General features: G+C 35.6%; 1 protein-coding gene across 1 annotated transcript in view; it reads left to right on the top strand.

Annotated features, from left to right (window-relative positions):
- The window catches only part of STXBP5 (syntaxin binding protein 5 (tomosyn)), a 109475-nt gene that overhangs the window by 73085 nt on the left and 11000 nt on the right, over nucleotides 1-25390 (top strand). The window contains exons 15-21 of the mRNA XM_009325374.1: nucleotides 35-213; nucleotides 2033-2158; nucleotides 2646-2797; nucleotides 11351-11413; nucleotides 15010-15072; nucleotides 15166-15213; nucleotides 22382-22432. Coding sequence (XP_009323649.1) covers nucleotides 35-213; nucleotides 2033-2158; nucleotides 2646-2797; nucleotides 11351-11413; nucleotides 15010-15072; nucleotides 15166-15213; nucleotides 22382-22432 — 682 coding nt within the window. The remainder of the gene's footprint in view (nucleotides 1-34; nucleotides 214-2032; nucleotides 2159-2645; nucleotides 2798-11350; nucleotides 11414-15009; nucleotides 15073-15165; nucleotides 15214-22381; nucleotides 22433-25390) is intronic.

Below are 25390 nucleotides of genomic sequence, written 5' to 3'. Positions count from 1 at the left end.
GTTTACTGATAAATTTTTTTACCTTAATTTACAGATGCTGGAAGTACGTCTGTTATATGAAATAAATGATGTTGAATCTCCAGATGGTGAGCAGGTGCCACCTTTACCAACTCCAGGCACAGGTTCCAATCCTCAATCCATTGTTCCCCAGTCTCATCCATCTACTAGTAGCAGTTCATCTGATGGACTACGTGATAATGTCCCATGTTTAAAGTAAGTATATTCTGTTATACTTTTGAGTGTGAAACTTTACAGGAATATGTAATGAGACTATATGTACTTTGATATTATTACAGAAATGTCATCGTTGCTGAAAATGTTTTATTTTAGAGCAACATTTTCCAAATGTCTGAAAGTTGAGTTCTGTTTTATGAAATCAATATTGCAATCTTAGTTTCTTTAAACTTTATAAGCTCATTTAAAAATAAAAAAAACCCTGAAAATTCTTACCTTGACTGCTGCCTGCTTTAGGAAACTTTGGCATAGATGTCAGTATAGTGTTAGATGCTCATGATTTAGAGCAAACATTTTCAATAGCAGCAATATAGTTACTTTGAAGTCTTATTGTCCATTGAAATGAATAGTCAACTTAATGTTTTGTGGCTGTCCTTAACTTCAAGCCAAGTATGTATGGATAGATTTCACCTGTTAGTTTTCCAGAGCCTTATGTTTTTAGAGCCAAATCAGAAGCAATGAAAATGCTTACAAATAACTGAGAGGTAACTCTTTTTAGGCTTACGTATTTTTTCATAACTCTTCAAGGGAACTACTTTGTGGTTTGGGAACAGGAAACAGAAGTAAAGAAGTGTCCCATTCTCATGGATCTTCATTTTGCATGATGCCTCATAGTGCTTGCAGTGTAGGTCTTTGACCAATTTTTCTATTTTTTTTAAATGGGAGTTTTTTCCTTAAGGTTCTTCGTGTGTGAACTTTTACTCATTTGAGAATTCCAAGTTAAGACAATTTTTTTTTTTTTTTTTTTTTACTCTTCTACAAGAGTACATTATGAGGCCTCTGAACTATTACCTTTTCCTTACGGAATGTACATTGAACTTCATTTTCAGATATAAAATTAAGATATGTATGTACTTTTGTTTTCTGAAGTTTTAAGGTACCAACTTGGATTTTAATTCTTTGAGTGCATCCATCCAGAAAATAACTAATTCTGATGGGGTTATTTTCTCTGGGTGGGATTTTTTGTATCTTATTGGTTGTACTGAGTTGCAGAAGTGTGCTTCTAAAGAAAACTGGATGGAGTAGAAAAATTGGAAAATTCTGAATTTTTCTAAAATATTGGCAAACGAAAATATGCATTGCTGAGAATGAATGGGTAAAATAAGAGGAATTCAGGAACCGGAGGAGCTATGTTCTATGTAACTTTTTTCACCTTAAAAGGTGAGACCTAATCCCTTCTGCAGAACATTCATAAGTTTGTTCATCGACATGCAAACAAAATCTTTCCAGGAGCTTCAATTCCCCCATTCCCAGGTTCATTTCATACAACTGGTCTACCATTATAATAATTTAATTTGCTTTCATTTTTTTCTACCATATCATCAGCTTTTTGTTTACATTTGTCTCAATACATTATGCTTCCATTTCTCTTTTCAGTATCCTTCTTCCACATGCACCCCTCACCCCCTTCCATTCTCTAAATCAGAGTTCCTTTGGGAACTCTGAAAAGAATGGGCAACACCTTCCCCTTAGACACTGAATGCCTTTATTCAAGTCAGTGAAGCATGCTAATGCTGTTATGCCTTGCTCTGAAGAGGGGAGAAATGAAGTATTTGTGATCATTGCTCAATTAATTTTCAATTAGGTAATGAATCAAAAGGGCCCGTAAAAAGGTGAATGACCAGTTCCAATGTGGGTTTTTTGTGGTTGCTTTTATGTGTTTGTGTTGATTTTTTTGCAATTTTTCAATTTTCTAAAGCCCAGTGTGGTGTAGAATTTAACAAATTCTGAGCCCATAAGGAAAAAATGGAGACTGTGGAGAGTCATAAAAAGATACCATGCTTTGTTTACTTTGCAGAGTTAAAAATTCTCCTCTCAAGCAATCTCCAGGCTACCAAATTGAGCTAGTTATTCAGCTAGTGTGGGTGAGTGGAGAACCTCCTCAACAGATAACCAGCTTAGCAGTCAACTCGGCGTACGGCCTGTAAGTACATTCTACACATTTTTTTTCATTATTCTGTTAAAGTGGTTTAAAATTATCTACTAAAAATTAAGTCTCCATGTGTGTTCACATGAGCTGCACAGCAACACAAGAGACAATCAGTCTCCTGTGCTTAAAAGAGAATTCCTTTTGGATCATGGCAGATCCTGATGATGCTAACATCAGAAACAAATCAGCATCACTCTTCCTCACCTGGCACTGTACAGCCAAGAGTAAGTGTCATTTAAGGCTCTGTCAGATAGGTTGGCAAGTACAGTGGTGGTGATCTGTTCTACTCAGTGTCATGTGTTTTTACAAGAGAACAATTAAATGATACTGCATTCTAAAATAGTAATTTATAGATACGTGTAATTTAGGGTAATTCATAAAAATTAGGAAGTCTTAAAATGCTGAACAGCAACAAATACCAATATAAAACTTTACCAACATTTGATTAGCACTGTCTTTCCTTCCACTTCTCTTTTTCCAGAGTAGTTTTTGGAAACTGTAATGGTATTGCCATGGTTGATTACCTCCAGAAGACAGTGCTCTTGAATCTAGGCACTATTGAACTATATGGCTCCAACGATCCTTATCGCAGGGAGCCACGATCTCCCCGAAAAACTCGGCAACCGTCTGGAGGTGAGTAACCCAAAACTTGTTTTAACGAACTGTGCCTTTCTTCTGAGCTTATCTGGGCTATTAGTGTATATTCTTTGAATACAAGCATACTTTTCTCCATTGTGGTTTCATTCTTTCTTCTTGATCTGTCCTTAATGTCACTATTGCAGGTTTGTTACTTCATATTTCCTTCAAAACTCGCTTAGTGGAATCTACTGATGTTTGATATCATTACCTATTTTTCAGTGTAATATATGTTTTAAGAAAAAGCAGATGGGAAAACATTCTATGTGAATAGATACAAGTATAAATGCACAATGGATTTATGCAGTTTACAAGATTTTTAACTTAATAACACAGCATGAAGAAGTAGAAGTATCCTGGTATTTCTGATAAACCTAGTACCCATATCACATACTTGTATAAACCCATTAATGTTTGCAGATAGCCAGTGTATCTGCTGGGATCTTTTGGCTTCCTATTTTAAACTTTGACTAGAAATGTCCCTGGTAAGCTAAAGCATGTTATGTTGTGTATGCTGTTATGTTATGCTTGAAAGGAAGCATTTGATTTAAATGAACCAAATAAACTTCCAAATACAAACTGGTAAAATAAAACTTTTTTGAAAAAAGGGCTTTGTTTTAAAAATATCCTGAAGAAGGGTGTTCCTTTGCAGCTGAGGAGGAAAGTGACTTTTCAGTCGAAATGCCAAGCTTTTTATTGCCAAAAGGGAAATTTAGTATTTTTAAATTATTTTCTCATCCTTGTTATGTAGGTGGATACTTTTAAGTTAATTTAGAAAACGGCTAAAGGCAGAATGATAAACAATGTCACTGCTGCCCCAACTGATTATTTTTCAATAGGAAATAAACTGCTTAAAAAAACTTCTTCATGCTCTAGTGTTGGTTGCTTTATTTTAAGAGATCCAGAATAAAGTCCAGGTAAGTTCTTTAGGTAGTATTTTATTCAAATTGAAATGGATGCTCTAAGATGTTTTTTAGTAAATCATTGGTTTGAGAAAGATCCAGTTAGCACCACTCAGCTTATTTCAACTGAGGAAACTGGTCTAAAAATCATTAACATAGAGCAGAACATACACAGTTAGTATCCTGTAAGATAAAATATTTTCTTCTAATAAATAAAAACTTTATTAAAAAAATTACTTTCTAAAAGAGAAATAACTTTACTGGTTGTTAATTCCTCTAAACTGCCTTTTGGAGTGTTAAATGTCACTTGCTTTGGTTTCTTGGCTTTTGTTATTTTAACATATTGCATCTGCATAACTGAGTTACAACTGTCTCTCTAAGATGTTCATGAATGAAGTCCTTTTTTCTCATGAATATAACTTACATGATGAAAACATATTTTTGCATCTTACATTTTAGTACTAATGATCTGCATGGCAAGAACATTTTATAAACCTGGTTATACAAGTTATTCTGCTGGCTTTTCTGTCTCAAATGTACTGTTAGTGTGTCCGTCTTTCCTTTTCTCATTGCTTCGTTAAAGGTATGCTGACTGTGGCTTCTTGCATGTGCGGCCTTTCTAACTTATATTCAGTGTCTGTGAAAAAGCTTCGCACCTCTTATATAAGTAAGTCATCTCACAGCAATAAAATATTTTTGAACATCTGAATTTGATTTTTGCACTTGTTCACTCACCATAAATATCTTTTTAGTCCATTTTAAGTAATTGTTTTACTTCTAGAAACTGGTTTTAATCCATCACACATCTATCGTATTTCTTGTTCATGGCATCTTTAAAAGAAACTTGAAAGGAAAAAAGCAACCATAATAGTCTCTGTATTTTGTGTTTTTAAATAAATATCAAAATCAAAAGGAGATCCCAGTCTCAGAAGTTACTGATGTCTACAGACCTGAGATCTTACTCACCAAACTTAGTGTTGTGTTGAGATCAGAGGCTAAAAGCTTTCCTTGCTTGGTCCCCTTTCTGGCAGAAAAAGCTTCAGAACTCTAGTGTTAGATGATTATTATTATTATCATTAATAATAATATTAATAATTAACATTGTAAAAGACAGTGATTTGTCTATTACAAATGAAAATCTATTTCTACAAAGATGTTGTTCATAGGGATTAAGAGTGGAGGTGTTTGTGTATTGCACAGCCCTGTGGGGTTTCCAAGCAGTTTTGAAGTTCAGGCGCCTACGCGAGGGAGGTAGCCCATCAAACCATGATTTACCTGAGGGCTTCTCTGACTTATTCCATCATTCACAGCATCCAAGAATTTGGAGAACGTATAGCTGATTTTTAAAAGCATAACACTGTTCCTTTCCCTAGGGTGCCAGTTTTCTCCTGCCCTTAGGCAGAGGTAGGTAATCTCATAGAATCATAGAATCATTAAGGTTGGAAGAGACCTCTAAGATCATCGAGTCCAACCATCAACCCAACACCACCATGCCCACTAAACCATGTCCCTAAGCGCCTCATCTACACGTCTTTTAAATACTTCCAGGGATGGTGACTTAACCACTTCCCTGGGCAGCCTCTTCCAATGTTTAACCACTCTTTCAGTAAAGACATTTTTCCTCATGTCCACCTCCCCTGGCACAACTTGAGGCCGTTTCCTCTTGTCCTATCACTGACACCCACGTCGCTACAACCTCCTTTCAGGTAGTTGTAGAGCGCGATGAGGTCTCCCCTCAGCCTCCTTTTCTCCAGGCTAAACAACCCCAGTTCCCTCAGCCGCTCCTCAGAAGACTTGTTCTCCAGACCCTTCACCAGCTTCGTTGCCCTTCTCTGGACACGCTCCAGCACCTCGACGTCCTTCTTGTAGCGAGGGGCCCAAAACTGAACACAGTATTCGAGGTGCGGCCTCACCAGTGCCGAGTAAAGGGGCACGATCACTTCCCTACTCCTGCTGGCCACACCATTTCTGATACAGGCCAGGATGCCATTGGCCTTCTTGGCCGCCTGGGCACACTGCCGGCTCATGTTCAGCCGGCTGTCGACCAACACCCCCAGGTCCTTTTCCGCCAGGCAGCTTTCCAGCCACTCTTCCCCAAGCCTGTAGCGCTGCATGGGGTTGTTGTGGCCAAAGTGCAAGACCTGGCACTTGGCCTTGTTGAATCTCATACAGTTGGCCTCGGCCCATCGATCCAGCCTGTCCAGGTCCCTCTGCAGAGCCTTCCTAATCTCACCCTATTTTTTAGTGAAGGAGAGTAGAATAAAGCTAAGCTAAGGGAAGAATGACCTGGAGTTTAAAAAAAAAAATAATAATTGGAGATTGCAGTCCAATTTTGTTAGTTCTCCTATTTTTTTCCCCCAACAAGAAAAAAGAAATACATTTTGGAGAGGGTAGGCTCAATAGCCAAATACTGCTTTCTGTATAGGCTTCCATCCTCTGCTGCCAAGGGAGAAAGAGAGCTAGGCATAAAAGAAATGCCTCCACCTTAAGATGATACAGAACTAAAAACCAGCATCTGCCACTGATGTATTGTTGTGAAGGGAAGCAAAAGATGGGCAGAAGTCCCATAGATGGTTTCTGAAGCCAACAATTGTAAAGCTGAATTTACCTAGACTAATTCATTTAGGAATAGGTTAAAGCAAGTTTTGTATGGAAGAGTTAATTTCTTAACCATGTAGTTAATTCTTTCCCTCCACCATCCTACCAATATCTTGATTAGCTGGAGCTACAGTCTTTTTAAAAACTGAAAATAATTTCTCTGGAGTTATCATTTAATATTTCTCACTATTTGTAGTTCTTTCAATGTATGTGTTGCCCAGACTTCAATAACTTCAATAATAAAGCATTATTGTTGTGTAATTTTCCTCAAATAATAAGTCTGTTACATTAAAGAACTATCCTTCACTATATTATAGGATTGGAACTATAAGAGTTAGACCACTTTTGGATTTTGCATTCTCCCTTTCTTGAACATTAATATCTGCGTTTAGTGTCTTCAAAAGTGCAAGAAACTTATGCTTCCTTGGGTTTGTTTTGAAAGATATGCCTTCATTGAATTCTTTATCTTTAAAACATTTGTATTTTAATACTTCTAAATTTGTTTTTGTACAAATAAGACATTTTCAACTACTGTACAGCTCTAATAATCTTCAGGGAGTATTAGTACTTAATTTCTAAATCTTCCTAGAAAAAGTGCTTATGTATTTAATGTGGTTGTGTTAGAGAAACTGAGTATATATCCCATTCTCTTTGAGACAACCACAATGTAATTAAAAAAAATTATGCTAGCCTATCCATGCATTTGGACAAGTTCTTAATTAGCTACATTAAGTTCAGGTTCAGACAGCATGCAACAAAGCTGCATATTGTTATTGTACATTGTATCCCAAGACTGGTAGAACCAAAAATTAAATTATAGCACTGTAGAGGGGAGTAGGAAAACATCATTCTCTGTTACTCAACCACTTCCATAGATTTTACCAAGAAAAGGCAGCAAGAATTGGTTCTTCCTCATTAAGAACCCTGCTATTCTGTATGTTCCAGCATAAAATGTCTATTTAATAGATGATCAGTATCTGCTTACATATTTGTAACTTAGTAAATGGGATGTCCTGAGTCAACCAATTAAATTTAAAAAGACTTTTTAAAAAAAAGTTCATAGAGTAAGAGTTACGTATCTTCTAAAATATGAATGGAAATGCAAGATTTTTCCCTTCACTTGTGTTGCAAGAATATGATGTATGTTTCTGTCATCTTATTTTTTTCTACTCAGAAAAGAAATTCAGATTCCCGTCTTAAAGCAGCATCTATTTAGAGACAAGGCTCTCTACACTAGCTAGACTGTAAACTGTCATTTCAGGCTAGCTCAACAGATACAAGCTCCCAGTTGGGATCGTGTTTTGGAATTTATCAGTGATTCATACCAGGTATATTACTCACATGTTTTGGGTGGCAATTTGTAAAGCATGCAGTATATGTGTTTCGTGAAGGCCTTCTAGACAGTGTCATCAGATGCTTGCCAAGGATAAAAACAAAGTCAACCTTTGCCTTCAGATCATAATAGTGGGGGGAAAAAACCCAACTTTGGCCATGTGCCGAAAGACATAAAATGTGTAAGTAAAAGCTTTATAGTGTGATGAAAACTCTATACACAGTGGAGGCTTACACTGTTTAGAGACCTTTGTTTGATATACTGTTTGCTAAATATGATAGGAGCCATTAAGAAAGTCAATATTGGTACCAAATTATCAAAAAATTTGTAATTTTATGAATAAACACCAAAACTTATGGACAACTATTTTTCCTTGCTTAGTTACATAATTAAGTTCACATAGGGACACTAATCTTAACTCTTTTGCAACTTACTGTTAGTGGGAGTTATAAGATTTTGTGACTTCTTAACTAGTACAGTATAATACAACCTTTTGTAAGTTAGTATTTCTTAGCTCTGCTAGAGGCAGTTTAGGGTTCTGACAAAATAGCAGTTCTTGCATGCGACTTTTTGTTATATGTCAAAAAGCCTTTTTTGAGTGTAATCTATAAGAGATTCAGAACTGGGGTTGAGTCAAACCTGAAGAAAATATGTGCCTAGAACTCTTCTGGGGTTGCTTGCTGTAGTTGTTTTCCCTGTCACCTTTCTCCTTGAACTGGATCTGGACATGAACTCTATTTGAATTTTTAATTTAAACCTCAACTAAACCAGACCAACGTCATCTGTGGCTAAGCCAAGTCCAGAACTGAATCAGAAAGTTTGATTGTTGGGTTTAGGGATTTTTTTTTACTCCCTTTTTAAGGTTAATTGTTTTTAATTCTAGGTTTTATATACTCGTATCAAGTTAGTTCTAGTTGTAATTTTTAACTAGGTGGGTTTCCAGTCAAGTTGCACTTGCTTCAGAGATGTATCTGCCTAAAGTTTATGTGAAAAACTGACAAATGTCTCATGAAACTTACCTTATACATCAGTTAATTTCAGGTGTAATTCTAGGGAGTTTTTAATGCAGCATGGTAATTTTTGTCTTTAATGACATTATTTGGTTTTTTTATTCGTTTTGGAGGTTTTAAAATTTCTTGTTACTAGAGTTCAGAGATGAGCTAAAAGCTTATTAAAAAGTCACTTTTCCATATATTTGTGATCTAGCATGTTGTAGTCCTTGCAGTTCTGAAATGGAAACTCTTGGATCAATTTGCTTTTGTAATCCATAGCAATTTGCACATATGCTGTAAGCCTGAAACCAGAGGACTTTTCCAGGAGAGCTGTCTTACTGCCAGTGCACACACTGCTTCTATCAGGGTGCCTGGGGTTTTAAGATGAACAGCAGTAATGATTGTTACACCAGTTTGTTCTTCTCATTGGTCATGGATAGACCCTCATAGTTCACAGACTTAACTCAGATCATTCTTGTTATTCTCTGCTTAATTTAATTACTAATACAGTCATAGGTAAAATTACTTTTTATCTATTCCTGTCCCTTCTGCTCTCTCTTAAATAATAGCAGTGATGGCTATGATTAGATTTCCAAGGTTTGTGTCATAATGATTGTCATAATGCACGCTTACTCTTTAGTGGGATAAATCTTACCTAATGCATAAAATTAGTGCATAGGTTTATGATGAGAGAATGTTTTGGGGGTTTTTGTTGGATCAATTGATCAGAGTTATTCATTAGGACTTATATTGATCAAACTGTAGCCTCAAGACTTCCTACAAAGAAATCAAGTGTGCTGGTGTGTGGCTTCATTCTTGGCTAAAGACTATTCCTGTCAATGCAGGAATTTTTATAGGAAAACTAGTGTGAGAAGTTAAACTTTTCCTATAAAGATAAAGAATTAAAATATTTAAGGGAAAGAAGAAATTAAGTCCTGAACTGCATGTTTAGATTTGTTCAGTTTGGCTCCCGAAGGAGCATGATCTAGAAACACAACTATTTCTAAGCGCACAGTACAGGTTTGTTCTCTCAGCACTGCTACTATCTAAGACTTGTATTGCTTGTTGGGAGAGCAGCACCTGGATTTTTGAGAAATCTTTTTACACAACCCTTCTAGTACGAAACATTTAGACTCCCATGCGTGTTTAAAACTCTGGTGCTTTCAGAGGTCAAATCATACTTTGTTAGAGAATATGTACCACAATTATTCCATAGTGCTCATTGATTTACTGATAGATTATAAATAAATTGCTTTTTTCTTTCTCCTGTGTAATAGAAAGGTATAGATTCCACCTGGGATTTCACCATACATTCTAGATTTTAAATCAGTTCCTGGACTGTTGATAAGTGTAGGTTTAACCAAGCCTTAAGGTCATTTGACAATTTCAGATTAATCCTAGTCCTTGAGTTTTGAGGTTCAAGCTGTACATGCTCTTAATAATCTTAAAGACTATTTTGCATAAATGAAACTGTGTGTGAATGCAACATAATGTGTTCCACATTGATAATATTTCAGGAGAACCTTTTTTCCTTTAAATGATTAATGTCTGGTTTAGTATTTGGAAACTTTAAAGCTTTGATAGAGTAGTACTGTTCCCATTTTTTTTGTCGTCTGTCAAGATATGTAAAGATGCACTAGTGAATGTGTAGTATACAGCTGTATAGACAGGCTTTGCATGTGTAAGCCCTTGTTGCCTTAGCCATTACCATTACACCTCTCAAGCTTTTTGAGCATTTGAAATATTTGTGTGTATGCAAAACCCTTTCATTTTACCAAATATTTCTTAACTATTACTGTTAAGTATTACATGCTTCTCTGCATTAGTATCACATCATGAAATTTCTGAAGGAAAACTTTATTATATAAACCTAAAGATGCATTAACAGTCTTAAATATCAATAAAATTAACTTTTCTTAATCGTAGGCAGTCTTGACAGCAATTTCTTGTCAAAAAGGAAAATAGAAAAATTCCTTGTATACTTCTAGTTAGTGCTATGGAATAATATTTAGGACCCTTATGAGGCAAATTCCGTCTTTAGCATCTGATTGTGGACTCCTGTGCTTTATTTCCTTCACTGGAATGGAAGGAATGAGCTTTTACATATTGACATATTGCAGTTATTCAAATGATCAGATTTGATGTAAGAATTTAGTGAAATTCTTCCATACAAGGAAGAACACTTTCATAAGCACCCTAGAACCTAAATTCTGTAAGTGACATCAATAAGGAGTTTTGCTGGAAAATGATCTTGGCAATGCAACAGCAAATACAAAGCATATCACTGTAACAGTGGGAAAATAATTTGAAAAAAGGCACTGTAGCTTCACACATCATACGGCACATGTGGTTGTAATCAAGATCCTCTTTCATCTGACTCTTGCAATTACATTTTTAGTATAACTAGGATTTTTTCAAAACAAATTATATTTGTACTTATGTCTATAGCATGTAAATAAATAACTGTTCTGATAAGTCTGTCTTGCTGAAAATATGGTGGTTTTCACTGAAATTTAATGAGGAGGTGTATTTTGCAAAGAACTTTAAGAAGTGACACTACAGTCACTGTGGGTAATGTCTAAATAAAAAAAAAAACAATACGTAACAGAAATTCTATCACAACTGGCTGTTTCATAGCTAATAAGAAATGAAGTTCCTAACTGCAGTGGAAGAAAGGGTAAAATAGCAGCTGTATTTATTATACACTGGTTTTGTGTTCCAGCAGGTCTTTGTGATATTAATGAAGGTACAATGGTGCCAGAAGACCGCTGCAAATCACCCACTTCAGGTAATCATAACTTTCTCTGATCTTCAGCTGCTTATTTGCCTGGAAGATGGCATGCTTAAGTCAACATTTACTAGTTAAGTAATTATATAAATCCTGTTGTCCTCTCACAACCTGTTTGAGCTGTCATAAATTTTGCTCTGTTGCACAACTGCATTTTTAAAACAAGGCTGATTCAAGAGATGCAATAGGAATATGTCATAAAGATGAGTGAAGAGAGAGAGAATCTGAAATATTTATGCTTCAGGGAACATACTGCACAATGGAATTTTGAAACATTGATAAGAGATTAACAAATTCCTGTAATAGTTCATGTGATTGTGTTTCAGAGTCCTCAAAAGTGGTAAAGATTACTTCTGCTTCCTCATAAGTGGTAAATTACTATTTTTCTTTGGAATCGGAGGTCTTCAGAAACTGGCATCCTTACGAAGTAGGAGTGCCATACTTAACGCTCCTGCCCTCCTTTTTTTTAGTTGCCACTACTGTACGTGAATATTTTAAATGAAAGCTTCAGCAATATGTAATACTATTTAGAATTTTGTTTAATATTGGCTAGTTGAGGCTATAGCCATGTAAATACTTAATAGTGCATGTCAATATATATAGTATTTGAGATGAATATTTCATGTAGTAGCTAAAAATTTGTCACTTGTCTTCACTGTTACTCTGAGAAAACTTCTAGAGTAATATGTCACTTTATCTGTTTCATTCAAAGCTGTACTCAAAGTGAGAGTAAAGGACAAAATTGCAGGTTTACTCAAGTACCTAAAGTAGTATGTGCACTCTTTGCAATGTAGTGCAAAATGGTAATCAATATAGGAATCTAAAGATAGACTCCTTTTCTATTGTTGCCTGTACCTTTCAAAGCCAAGTTGAAAGCATAACAAAACAAATTATCCTGTTTGGAGCTCTAGTAGAAATATTAACACAAACTTTAATTTCCAATTTGGCAACTGCTGTCTTTTGATGTTAATTTTAAACGGTGCAAAACTCATGTAGATCAGTCAATGTAATTTTCTTTTTTGCTAACCCTTTCTTAAAGTAAATTAGATTTATTTATAATTAAAGCAAAATTTGGCTGGAAATTTTAATTAAAAAGTCTTAACTGAAGATGTGATTTCATGACAAACCTGTGTAATGCTACATATTGGTATGCTGAAGTTGTTAACTTCAGCATCATTTCTAATGCAAGCAATTTTTTGGTGTTTAGAATAAAGTGCATCTTTCCTATTTCATTTTTAAATATCAAGACCAATGTCTGTAAACAAGTTGCTGTGCAGTGCTGCAGTTGCAGTAAATCACTTTCTCTGTCAAGATTGAGGAGAACTACCATTCTTACTAAAGCATTGGAATTTGACCCACTTAAGTCCAGGCTAAGTCTAGTTTCTGATAGACTACTATAAAATGTGCACAATGAACAGCTAATGAGTTGTAACGCTTAATCTGTATCCTTCTTTTCCCCTTGCTCCAGCATCACTCAAATGTCAGCCCAAACCACTTCCAACTGGTACTGCTAAAACTTAAAACGCTATTTAATTTGGATTAGAGGGTTTCTTTCATAATTTGGAGTTGAACTAGAGTAAAACTCAATTCACCGTTTCCACTAACAGTGCAATGAAAGCAAGCCCAAAGATGAAAATCAAGTTTCATATGGAAAAATCCTGAATTTAACAATTTGCCTGCCCTCCCTCTCTGTTTACCTCCCTCCTGTCTGAGTTGTGTTAGCTGAAGTAGGTTAAAAATTAATACAATTTGGATATTTCTCTGAGGATCAAAAAAGGAGGCAACTTAGAATAGATGGATTCAAATGTCCTGAAAGAAAACAGAATTAGGGGGAAATTCCTAATCCTGCAGAGGTAGAAATCAATCTCCAATTTGAGTTGACTATCTGAGGAGACTATTTTGAAGTTAGTTCATATTAGAATAAAATCTAGAAGTTTGGAGAACTGAGTATTCTGTGAAAAGAGTATATAATGTCTTAGGTGTACACACAATAGTAAGAGAAATAAGTCTAAAGTACCAAAAATAATGAATGGACAAAGGATGGAGGGGGGAGGCCACTGTTGCATTTCCCTGTAAAATAGAATCTTGAAGTAGTGAGGTTGGACTGTGCCTTGCTTCCCTTGGTTCTGCCCTCTCCTCCCAGCTCTCAGTGAATGAGATAAGGTTCATGGCAGGCTTCTCCAGTTGTCCTTTGAAACAGATGCTCGGAGGGAGGCACCTCCCTGATATGGAAATCATTTGGTGGTGATTGTGAAGAGAGAAGACCTGCAGTTTCTTAGGTTTTGTTTAAGTTTTACATCTTTTCTGGGCAAGAGCACAAGACTAGAAAGAAGCTTGAAAGTGGCATTCTATTTTCAGAGAGGTGAGAGGACATTTTAGAGAAATCAGCTGCACGGTATTGGTGAGCTTGAGATGCAGGACAGAGGCCAGATTTAAATAAACTTTTTCCAGCCTAGAGGCTCTCTAGTTAAGAGGAAAATACACTAGCACAAAAAGTTTGCTTGTTACTAGCTTTATGATTGGAGGATGGGATTGGCAATTGAGTTGCGTTATTGGCTTTGACTGTTACAATATGTTCTGTAAACCAGACCAGCCACTGTTTGGGCTGAAGTCTGCATTTGTTCAAGTGATTTTAATCTTCCACCTTTTCCACCTTTCCATGCCCCGGTGAAGAGAAGTGGAAGCTGACTTCCATTAGACTTCCTCCAGTGGGTGGTTGCACGTTTGAGAGGACTGTGAAAGTGACTACCTGCCTACGCAAGTTACGAGAGTTTTAGTAACACAGAACTATAGAAATACTGTGAAAATGCAAGAGAAATGATAACTATCTCCTGCTTTTTCTACAGAAGTTAAACGGTAATAAGCTTAGGCTCTGAGGGCATTTATCTGACCCATAAAACATTGCATAGCACTGTAAACTGTCAAGTTTTTGTGTTCATGAGTGTCAAAACGGTTGGATTCTGTTCTTATTTTACATTTCCACAATATAAAATCCAATTAAATTTGGCATTTTTTTACTTGAACTGTTTTAATTTCATGACAATGGTAAGCCTCAAGTTGTGGCCTATAGCCACCACTGGTTTTTCAGTATTAAGGATTCAGAAAAATCCCAGGTGGCAGCATTGGCTCTGAGTTGTCTGCAGAATAATTGAAGAACTGTGGCCTGATAGTGACTTCACTGCCTTGGGAAAAAAAACAGATTTTCAAAACTTTGAGTTTATTGTTATGGCAGTGTTCTGTGAGTCATAATTTAGGTTAATCTTTGTGTCTGGAACAATGATTAGGACAGCAGTCTAGTTATTCAATGTAAATATTTTATTCAACGAAGGAAATATTTCTAGCAATAAACTTGCCGCACTGTGCAACATTGTACCTTGCATTATAATTTGTGGTTAATCTCAATATGGCAGAATTCCTGTCATACCAAAATAATTTGGACTTTATAGTATCTAGTACAGCTACAGAGAATACCAGTATCAGTATTTGATATTTTAATACATCTTTGTATCTTTCTTAAACTCAAAGCTTGTATTAATACATTGGTTTTGTGTCAGATACATGTTTGTATATCCATTTCATTCTGTCTTCACTCATAGGTTCTGGTTCACCAAACAATTCTGATGATGATGATCAAAAAATGAATAATTTTATAGAAAAGGGTACAGTATTTTTCTTTTCTGTAGTCTTATTTTTTTCTTCAGTTCATCCTTTGATACTTAGATTGATCTTTTTTATTAAAATATTATTTACAGTGAAGACCAAAAGCAGAAAGTTTTCCAAGATGGTAGCCAATGACATAGGTAGGAACTAGAAAAATTCTGCTCTGTTCCTAATCCAGTGCCTTACTCTATGCAACACTAACCCAGCAGCAAAAAAACAAAATGAAATTCAAACTTCAATGCATTGAGTTATTAATTTTTCATTCTTTATGCTAATTGGTAATTCTGTGGGCTGCTTCTGTACTAAATATGCTGGGCACAATAATTCCTAAAAAAATCAAGGATATTGGTGGTTTAAATTCTCTGATTTTACAAGTGTGCTTCTTTATTTTCTGGGTGGGTGAAATTCTAATCTGTACTAAGAGTTCAGTCTATGCAAGTCACAACATTATTCCACTACTTTTGCAAAGGTACGTTCTCTTTGAGAACATGTGGCTGATTTAATTTCTTTCGATGTGTTGCATTCATAGCCATATGGTCAGATTTCTATATGACTATGGTCAAGACAGAGGTAGTATCATATTTTCATTTAATCAACTGGAAGAGGACTTGGTCAAATATATATATATATAAAAAGTATACCCCATTACTGTTCCAGAACTCTATTTACTTTTTTGCATCCAACAGTGACACAATACCCTACCAACTCCAGACTTGTGTCTTAACAATTTGGTGACAAAATTGCCTTGGAATATGTTGTATGCAGGTAGATTGAACCCTTTTGTGATTGGAATGGAAGTTACCTCTGCTTCTGACAACTGGGTCATTAAATAAATGAAGGCGAGAGGCTGTATGATTTAGTTTTGGGAAAGGGACTCTTCTTCCTGAACTGGGATATGGTTTATTTTCACTTCAGAATCACTGTGTTAATAGTTCATTTTGTTTTCATTTAGTACATTAGTATATCATTGTAGGAGGATTTCATTTTATCTCTTTAGTCAGATCAAAAAGTTGAAACTACTTTATATAGTAAAGCTGTTTGCTAAACTACTATTTCATAGGTTGTGTAGAACCATAGGTTGACTAGAGAGGAAGAGATTTCTTTTCCTGTGGTATCCCTTTGATTTCCTGTTTGGCAATTTAACTTTTATCCTAAACCATTAATCCCTTTCATTGCAATTCAGTAATTGAGAAGAAGAGTCATTCAAAATTTGGTGAGATAAATGCAAGTATGATGAAGTAGTCTTTGGAATCTTTTTGGAGGTACAGAAAGAGGAAGAGCAAGAATATGCCCTGACTCAGTACTACGTTGAGCCCTTCTTGCAGTGATAACAGAAATGTTAGGGAAGTTAGTTCTGAGACAGTGGAAGCCTGGATATAATTCAAGAAAGCAAATAGCTGTCAACACTATATTATGTCAATTCATCTGTACTTAAAAAAAATTGAGTATCATTTACATGAGTATTGATTAATATGTTCTCCTAAAGGAAATTAAGGCTAACTAGAAATTCAGGTTCCGTTCCTCTAATGAGAAAAACAACCCTTAATCTTGTCTGTTATGTCAATGCCTGTTGATGAGGTAATGTTTCCCTTTTGTCCCAAAGCAATCTCTTCTGAACTTAAGACAGCCTGTCTTGTGCAAAAAACAGTGTTTGAGTGTGACTTCATTATTTTTTCACTTCTTTCAGAGTACTGTTAGAGTATTAATAAAACATGCTAATGACAAATATATAGAACTATTATCTGATTCAGCTTGAAGCCTTTCAAGTGAAAGTATTGTGCATGTTTTTCACAGCTAAAAAAGCAAAACATTTATTTAAAAGTAATGCATTCTTCAGGGTATAAGTTAAATGCAGAGTTAATTGAGACAACGTATTTGATGTGTAATTCATAAGTGTCTCCCAGTCAGCCCATACTGTGATTTGTGTAACTTGCACAGTTTATTGGAAGTTTAAAGAAACTTAATTATTTCATCTGCATTCTGTTAGTTTTGAGTGGTTCGATGCCGTGCACTGGATGTTTTTTTCACTGCCATGTTTTCTGTACCTTGTCTGGCATGTTTACTCTGCATGGCTCTTTCTGAACTTGTATTCTAAGCTCTTCCACATGAGTAAAACACCTCTGGTGTTAATAGTTGCATGTTTTTGCATTTCATTGTTTTAAACTGAATTGCCAACTAAATGTGAATGGACAATGAGCTTTGTAAAATGTGACTGTCACTACTGTCATTAACTTCACCATGTTGTATGAAACAAATTGTTTACCATCAGCTGTGTTCACATGGATGAATTTTGATTCAGGTAGCATGGTTCTAGCTCTTTGCACCGGCATATAGTGCAATCAGTTCAAGTTCTTTCCATTCTTTGTCAATGTGTGAAATATAACCTGTCAAATGGATTGTGAAACAGAACAAGAATTATTTACATTGATAAGTTCAGTTGCTGTTAATATCACTCCTGTGTTTTTTGTCACATGGGAATGGTGAGTAAGGGAATACTGCTTGCAAAATGAGAAATAATTTCATTTTAGTGATAGGACTGTAAAGTGGTAACATAATACATATGCATGTAGAAATATGAAGCCTTTGTCAATTTAATCATAATCATAAAGCCCTTGTATTGAAACTTATGTAGAGACATCTTCATTTCTACAGATTTCTAGCATTAGTGACAGTATCAGACAAGGATTCTTGCATCGTTAAAGGATCAAAAACCATCTAAGACTGCAACAATAGCATAAATAAAACAAAATGTAAATGCTTCATGTACCAACACTTCAGCTTTGTCACATATATTAAGATCAGTTGGTCTTCTGGGTTTTTTTCTAAATAGCTGTGAATGTTCCGTGCTAAGGAATGGGTAGTAACTCAAGTTAAAGACCTATTGTGAATATGTTGCTTTTGGGTCACATTTCCCTTTTATTTGCATCAGAGGTGAACTTCGGAAACGTTGCAATTACCTTGGATATATGGAGATACTTGCTTTAACTAACTATTTGTAGAAATTATAGAAAATACTGTGGCCATTACTAAAAGCAGCCATTTCTCTTAGGAATGGCAAATATTTGAAAGTATAAATAATGTGCTGTGAAGTAGTACAGAGAAGTGTGCCAATTGTAGATGAGCTTACAGGAAGAAGAATTGGTAGGAAGTACTGAATTTCTAAGGCCATGTCATTTTTATAGACAGGCATTGTGATCCAACTTCAGTAGAAAAAAAATCTTAGGCTGTTTTTCTTATACTTTGGTCAGTTAATTATTTGACATGAGATATATGCAATTAAATATATAGCTATGAATCAGGTCAGAAGTTAAGAGGTATCGTAATGCCCATTTCTGGAAGAAGCTTTAGTAAAGGTGCATGCAAAATATTGTAGACTCTAAGACCTTCATAGCTGTTCCAGTAGGCTACATGTCAAATACTTTTCAGGAAAATTGGTTTTATTTTCTGCAGTTTATAAATTTAAAAACAATTGCAAACAGTAGGCAGATCTAAGCAGAGTAGCTTTAATTCCAAGCTTCCATAATACCTGCTGTCACTATTGACATAAGTTTTCTCACATCTGTTACGTTCTAAGTGTACACCTAAATTTTTCAAACAGTGCTAAAGTCACTGACTGTTAGTGCTGTTTTCATGGAATCAAATCTTAAGATGCTCATAATAAGTTCTGATTTGCCTTAATGCCAGAGTAAGGCTGTTTCTTCCAGTGTGGTTTTAATACTTTGATCTAATTTTGGATATATAAAGTACATCTTTTCTTACATTCTCTTGTAAAATGTTTTTATTATTCTTATATCAAATTTAGAGATTTCAGCATTGATAATCTATTTCTCTATTGTACTGCCACCAGTACGATACTCAGTTCTTCAAGCATCTTGAAATTGGTAATGTAAACCTCTCACTTCTGTGTAGTTGTCAAATATAGAATAATTTGGGAACTTTGTCTGACAAATTCTAAGCTGCTTAGTTATTTCTCATGAAATGTTAAATGAAATAGGCTTCATGTAAACTGTTCTATTGTCTGTCAAAACACCAAGACACTTGTCTCTTTTTATAATCTTTAGAATTTTTTTAAAGGGTTTAGACTGTTTCCTTAAATAGTGATTTTTTTTTTTTTTTCATCCATTCCTTATAGCTTTCAAACTGATGTGCTATACATTGTAAAGCATCAGCTCAGGATGACCCATTGCAAATAAAATGTAACTATTACTTTTAAGCCACAGCTTCCTATTGATAGTTCAGTCATGTCTCAGCCTTCAGGTTTTCTTCATTGAATTGGTTGAGCCTGCCGTGCTGAAATATAACACACTATGCCAAGGTAACCTTTTATATTTTAACACCTGCCCCCTCAAGCCTGACCTATGAGAAATCTCCAAGAATCCTGAACGTTGTTTTTGGACAGTTCTCTAATACCATACTTTTATAGGACACAATTCTATATATTAGCGACAGAAGGAATGTGTGTGTGCCTGTGTATGACTCTAGGTTTTCTAATTTAGAGGAGTGTTAAATGTAGGTCTAAACACAGGCAAAATAGTCACTGTTGCCTTGAGCAACAGTGTGCCAGTAGGAGCAAAATGGCTCCACGGTCTCTGTCTCCTTGTCTCACACCAGCTGCGGAAGGGTAATCTTGGCTGTAAATGCTGCAGCAACCACCACCACCAAGAGGGGTATTAAACGCTGATATGACAGCTACTACTTGAGGTCCGCCATACCCAGCAGGTGCAGCCACCATCACCTTTGCCCTGTTGTACAACTGGAGTAAAAAGCCTGACATTGAGCATGCTCTCTGTAGATCTCCATCCTATATCTTCAGTTTCTCTGATTTATATCTTTTGTGTTGCAGAAGTTGTCTAGCATGTTGCTGTTTTTCATCTGAGGCATAGCAAAACTGAATTTTCCAAAACTATTGTAAACCATAAGCCAGATACGAATACAGGCAGGTTTTTTATACTAATGAATGTTAGTTAAAACTGGCTTAGCTGGTGGAATATTCCTATTTTCTTATTGCATCTTCAGGCACTTCTTTCTTTAAACGCAAGATGGCACTACTGCTATTTAAATAGGTTCTTGTTTCCTATTTACATTTGAATTATTGAGGTTTTTGACACGTTAATGTATGTTTTGAAATGTATTTTTTTTGCATAGCACATTAATTCATGATTTCTAGCAATGACATCTTTTTACCAATTTGTGTATCCTCTTGTCCTATTAATGAGGAGTAGTTCAGTGTTTGTGGAAAATGATGTCTGACAAATTTGTTCCACCTTATCAACCTACTTCACACCGCTGGCCTTTCACTAAGGAACAAAAAGCTAAAACTGTAGACTGACGCTTAGAATCCAACATGCTTGCTGTACTTGTTATTACCTGCTATATTACCTGTTACCTAGTATCTCTTTTGTCCGTTTTTGCCAAGTTGTTAAAATTGTGTTAAACATTTGTATTTGAAAAGCCAAAAGTGAACTGCTCTGGTCTTCAAAGTGACTAAGTTAATTAATTATTGCTGGTATTCGCACATGGTAAAAGCTGCGAAAAGCCAAAAATAAATTATTTTCTGTGTGCATACTTGAGCTTTTGTTCAGTATCTCAGCTTTTATGATTTACATGTCTAACACAGAAAACAGGTCTTATGATAAGGAACGCCCATCTTGTAATTCACAATTCCAGATGAGGTTTCATGATCTCTTTTCAAGCTGATGTAAGTTCAAGCTGACAGCAAAAAGATGGTCACACCTGGTCACTACTACTGTTTTGTACCATGGTTTTCTGTTTGTATAGCTGAGCGCTGATCTGAAACAGGAGTTGATCTTGTTGAAAACAACCATTGGCAGAAATTTCATTAAGATGAGTTTTGGCCTCACCATTAAGCTGGGCAGATGCCAGTGCCAATGCCAGGATGAGGGCAGAAAACATGTAGTTGGACTGCCCTTTTCAGTTTCAGCCTGCACTAAAATAAGTTAGTGCCTAGCAGTTCAATCTGAGAGTAAGTAATTTCAATTTAATTTGAATAGGACATACTTTGTAACATTGACACATGAAGGAAATTAGGAGATTATTTCTGGAGTCTTATTCTCAAATTTTTATAATGTATGACAGGAATAAAACTGTTCAACTATTCAGATAACTAGCATTTGCAATATTGATGAACATAATTGATGATAGAATGAAGTATTTCACTTTTTGAAGGAGTGGAAGTAACTAAATCACATGCTGTTCTTCAGGATATGTAGAAAATGAAATTATTTCTGTTAAAATGATAATTAGAATGAATTAACTCCATTTTTAGCTGAGAGAAGCAGCAAGATTTAGGCTGCTTTATGACTGGTATCCGTTACAAGGTACTCCTGGAATTATGAGGCTATTCTCAGCATCTACTTTACGTAGAGAAGTATTACCCTTACAAGATAATGAAGAATTACATGATATATCAAAATTCAAGCATGTGGCTGGGAAATAAATTCAGAGTCTAGCCCTGGTCTAGTAGTTAAGCTACATCAAAATTATTCCTTCTCCAGTAATTGTTGAAAGAAAGATGGAAGAGGGATGTATGGCTACTAGTTTACTAGTGACTTTTATTATAGCACCATTTGTTAGTATCGTACTGCATTTTAAATGGACTGCAAGATTTCCATTCCTATAAAGAGAATTTTCCAAGTCAGGGATGAGTTTGAGTGCTATTTTTTACTTCAGCAATATTATCAAAATTATACTATCTTTTGTTTGACAGTGTTGCAAGTGTTTGTATGCTGCTGATTTAATACTTATTCTCTGTAATGTCTTCATTCTTCTGAGGTTGCAGATTGCATGTCAGATTATTAGCTTTTTACACATGTGCATTAATGTTTTAGTATAATTAGAAGTTCATCTTTTCTCTATTTTAAATATCTCAGGTTTGCTCAGGAAGTAGGGCAGAAGAAGAGGGGATGGGATGTTAACTTTATGTAAACTTCAGTGCACATTCTTGCAATAGCCAAGAGTCTGTGTTCTGTCCTCTCACCTGAGGAGATAAAACTTGAGGTTGAGCCAAAGCAAAATTCATCCAATCCATCAAGTTCTGCCTGAAGCCTGAGGAGAAATGGAGCTTGGCAAAAGTCATAAAATGCTGTATTTGGGGGTTTTGATATCTTCCACATTTTACTTTGCACCCCTCCCTTGTGGAAGTGAGGCTCTGCTTTAGTAGAAATCCTGTTAAGTACTGCAATTAATGTAATAAACAATGATATATTAAATATTGGGAAAGAAGCAAATAAAGGCCAGCAGAATCATGTTTATTCTTTTTAAAAAAAAAAGATGTACTTCACTTTTCAGCAAAGATGTCCAGGAAGCTAAGTTTGCCAACTGAGTTAAAGCCTGATTTAGGTAAGTAAGTTTACATAGCTGATTTTATTTTTACTGAAACTGTTTTACAGAATGCAAATATGTTAAAGTAAGAGTCCTAAATTATGTAAACTATCATGACTTTGTTGCATTTATCTGAAGCGTAGAACTGAAATTTTAATTCCACTCTTTTTGGGGGCTCTCAGGCACAAAATGTCACTGCTGTCATCATAAGGTAAGCCTGCAAATCCTTGTACATGGCTTATCGCACTTTCATCACAATTTTTAGGCATCTGTCACTTTATCAGTAGTGCTGTGATAGCAAAAGCATGAATAAACAGGTAATGTAAGGAAAATTGCTGCCTGTTTAGAACCATCTGATGCATTTTAAATTGAAAAATGAAATATCTTAACAACAGGATATGTTGAGGCCCACTCAACAAATAGTTGGGCATAGTTTTACAGATGTTAATTGTCTTGTGACCACTCTCTCTAAATGAAAATAATATACAGCTGTTTAGATAGATGACCAGTCTGATAATTTCATTTTTCTTGAAAAAGCACAGTAAGTTTTTACATAAGAAGCAGTTCAGTTGTGAAGACTGTAGTACTAAAGGTCATTATATTGCATAACTAAAACAGCATACAAATGAGTAGATTTATTATTTTTTTTAGTACTTGACTGCCAGCTTGTAGATCAGATCCAGCTCCCCTGCCTCATTCTCTAAAGATGATGGGGGACAGCTGTAGACCTACAGCAGTAGAGGCAGCCTGAATGTGAAAACTGCCTTCTGCCTGCCACAGCTCGCTTCCCCTCTTGCAGCAGAATTGCTACCACAGGCCCAGCAGAAGACAGACCAGGATCAGACTGGCAGCTGCAGAACTGTGTATTTGACAACTGCTGCTATCAGCAAGGAAAGAGTCCATGGCACTGAGAGATCCTGAAAATGAGCTGGACCACCCTGATTTACAATTGCAGCTTGCTCCACTCAGAGAAATGTGAAGTTGGAAGGAACCCTCAGAGATCCTTTAATCCATTGCTATGGCAAGGATCCAGATGTCTGACAACTTAACCTCTCATCTATCCATGAGGCTCTAATAAATAAGTTTTTAGAAAAATCCCAGACAGAAAGTTCCAATGTTTTATAGTCAGTTAGACAAATTTCCTGATGTTTAATCAATCTTCCTTACTTCCGTATTAACTTTTTCTTGTCCTTTCCACAATGAACAGGGATAACAAGTGCTCCTTATCTTTTTGTTAGCCATCGTTTATGCTGTTGAAAGCTGTAATCTTCATTTTTGCAGATAATTTTTTTACGAAGTTCGGTTCCTTCTTTTTTAGGTTATGTTGTCTAAATCTAAGATGGCTTCTGGTAATCTCCTCTGGACTTGGACTTTCTCCTTATCTCTCTAAAACTCTTGTGCCCAGAACTAGAGGGATTTAACTGTGGCCTTGTTGGCACAAAAGAGCAGAAAACTTTGATTTCTCTTTTCAGTCTGTCTGTTCTTCCTTACTACGTTTACTAATGGTTTAGGGATAATTTCAGTTTAGGGTGAATTTTATCATACTTTGCAATCTGGACCACATTTGTACTTAAATATTATCCAATTCATTCTAATTCTACTGTTGTTTTACTCCCAGTTCTTTGATAGCAGTAAGTACTTAGATGGTTCTTTTCTTTCCTGAAGACTGGAGAAAAGAGAATGCTGAAGTTCTTTCAGCATTTTCCACTCCTGAAAGAGTTTCAGCATTTTGTACATCACTTAATACTTGCTGTTCTTTCTACTGAAATAATGGCAATTTTTTTGTCATCTCACTTCTGGTATACTCATAAAATAGTTTGTACCTTCCGAACTGTAATAGCCTTTGACTGGTTTTGCTTGACTTTGTACATGTGTGGATATCTGCACTTAGATGCCTCATTTTGTTCTGTGTAAAATTATTATAGGTTTTCAGGTCTGTAAATAACTTCCTTAGGCAATTATAATCTCTTTCTTATTTTACTTCTGTCTTTCCTCCTAGTGGGATAGCTTTTGCATAGTGTTCTTCAGAAATTGTCAGCTTGTTTGTATTTTTTGTCACTTATGCAGCTATATCTACTGGCTCTAGGAGACGGCTGAAATGCCCTTTTCCCAAGTTCATTATCCTTATCATTGTCTCTCCGTTCTTTCCATGGCTTCTTGAAACCTCCTCTTCCATGATGTCGTTCTTTCAAATTACTTTTCTGTCTTTAGATCTTTTTAACCTACCCCTTTTCCTCCCTAAATAGCCAAAACAAAATCTAAAGTATGTGCTTCTGTATTTATCCTCTACTTTCTAAAACAAAAGTTATCTTGAAGTCTGCATTATACCGTTGCTTTTCAGTGTTGTAATCCAGATGATTAAGATACCATTGCCACTAGGTCCTGTCCTTTGTTTTAGTGGCTCAAAAGAGCCTCATCTTTCCGTCCTTCTGAAGTGGTGTGTAGTGGGTCATCACACTGTTCCTTCCTCTTCATCTGAAACTAATCCCTTAACACACCGTAGATTCTTCCTTGACTTCAGGATAAATAATATGCACTAATGCAGTGAAACTCTTTACCCCCAGTTCTCTTTCCTGAATGAGTGTCCACGCACCACAATGCCTGTATTGTCTGGCAAGTTAATTTTTATGGGGTTTTCCCTGTCCATTCCAATGCTTCTGGAATTTGTATACATGCTCTTCAAATATTCAACCAGATGCAACTCAATAAAGGCACATTTAATTTTATGCCTGTTGCAGTTAACGTATGATTATATTTAGACTGATTAATCCATGTTAGAGTAGAAAAAACATTGTTAGTAAATACTCAAGCCTGAAGAAACAAGCATCTTAAGAAGTTGTGGTCATTAAAAGAATTATAAAAACAAATAATTGTTTTCACTGTTTTACTTGAATTTGATTTTTTTTAAATGTGAAAACTTAAAATGTCAACATCTGAGTGGCTGACCTAGTTTCTTTTTATAATCCATCTTTTACA

This window comes from Pygoscelis adeliae, unplaced genomic scaffold (genome assembly GCF_000699105.1).
Source record: "Pygoscelis adeliae isolate BGI_AS28 unplaced genomic scaffold, ASM69910v1 Scaffold300, whole genome shotgun sequence".
NCBI classification, from domain to species: domain Eukaryota; kingdom Metazoa; phylum Chordata; class Aves; order Sphenisciformes; family Spheniscidae; genus Pygoscelis; species Pygoscelis adeliae.
The sequence above is the reverse complement of the archived record's forward strand: the minus strand, read 5'-3'. Positions and strand labels throughout refer to the sequence as shown.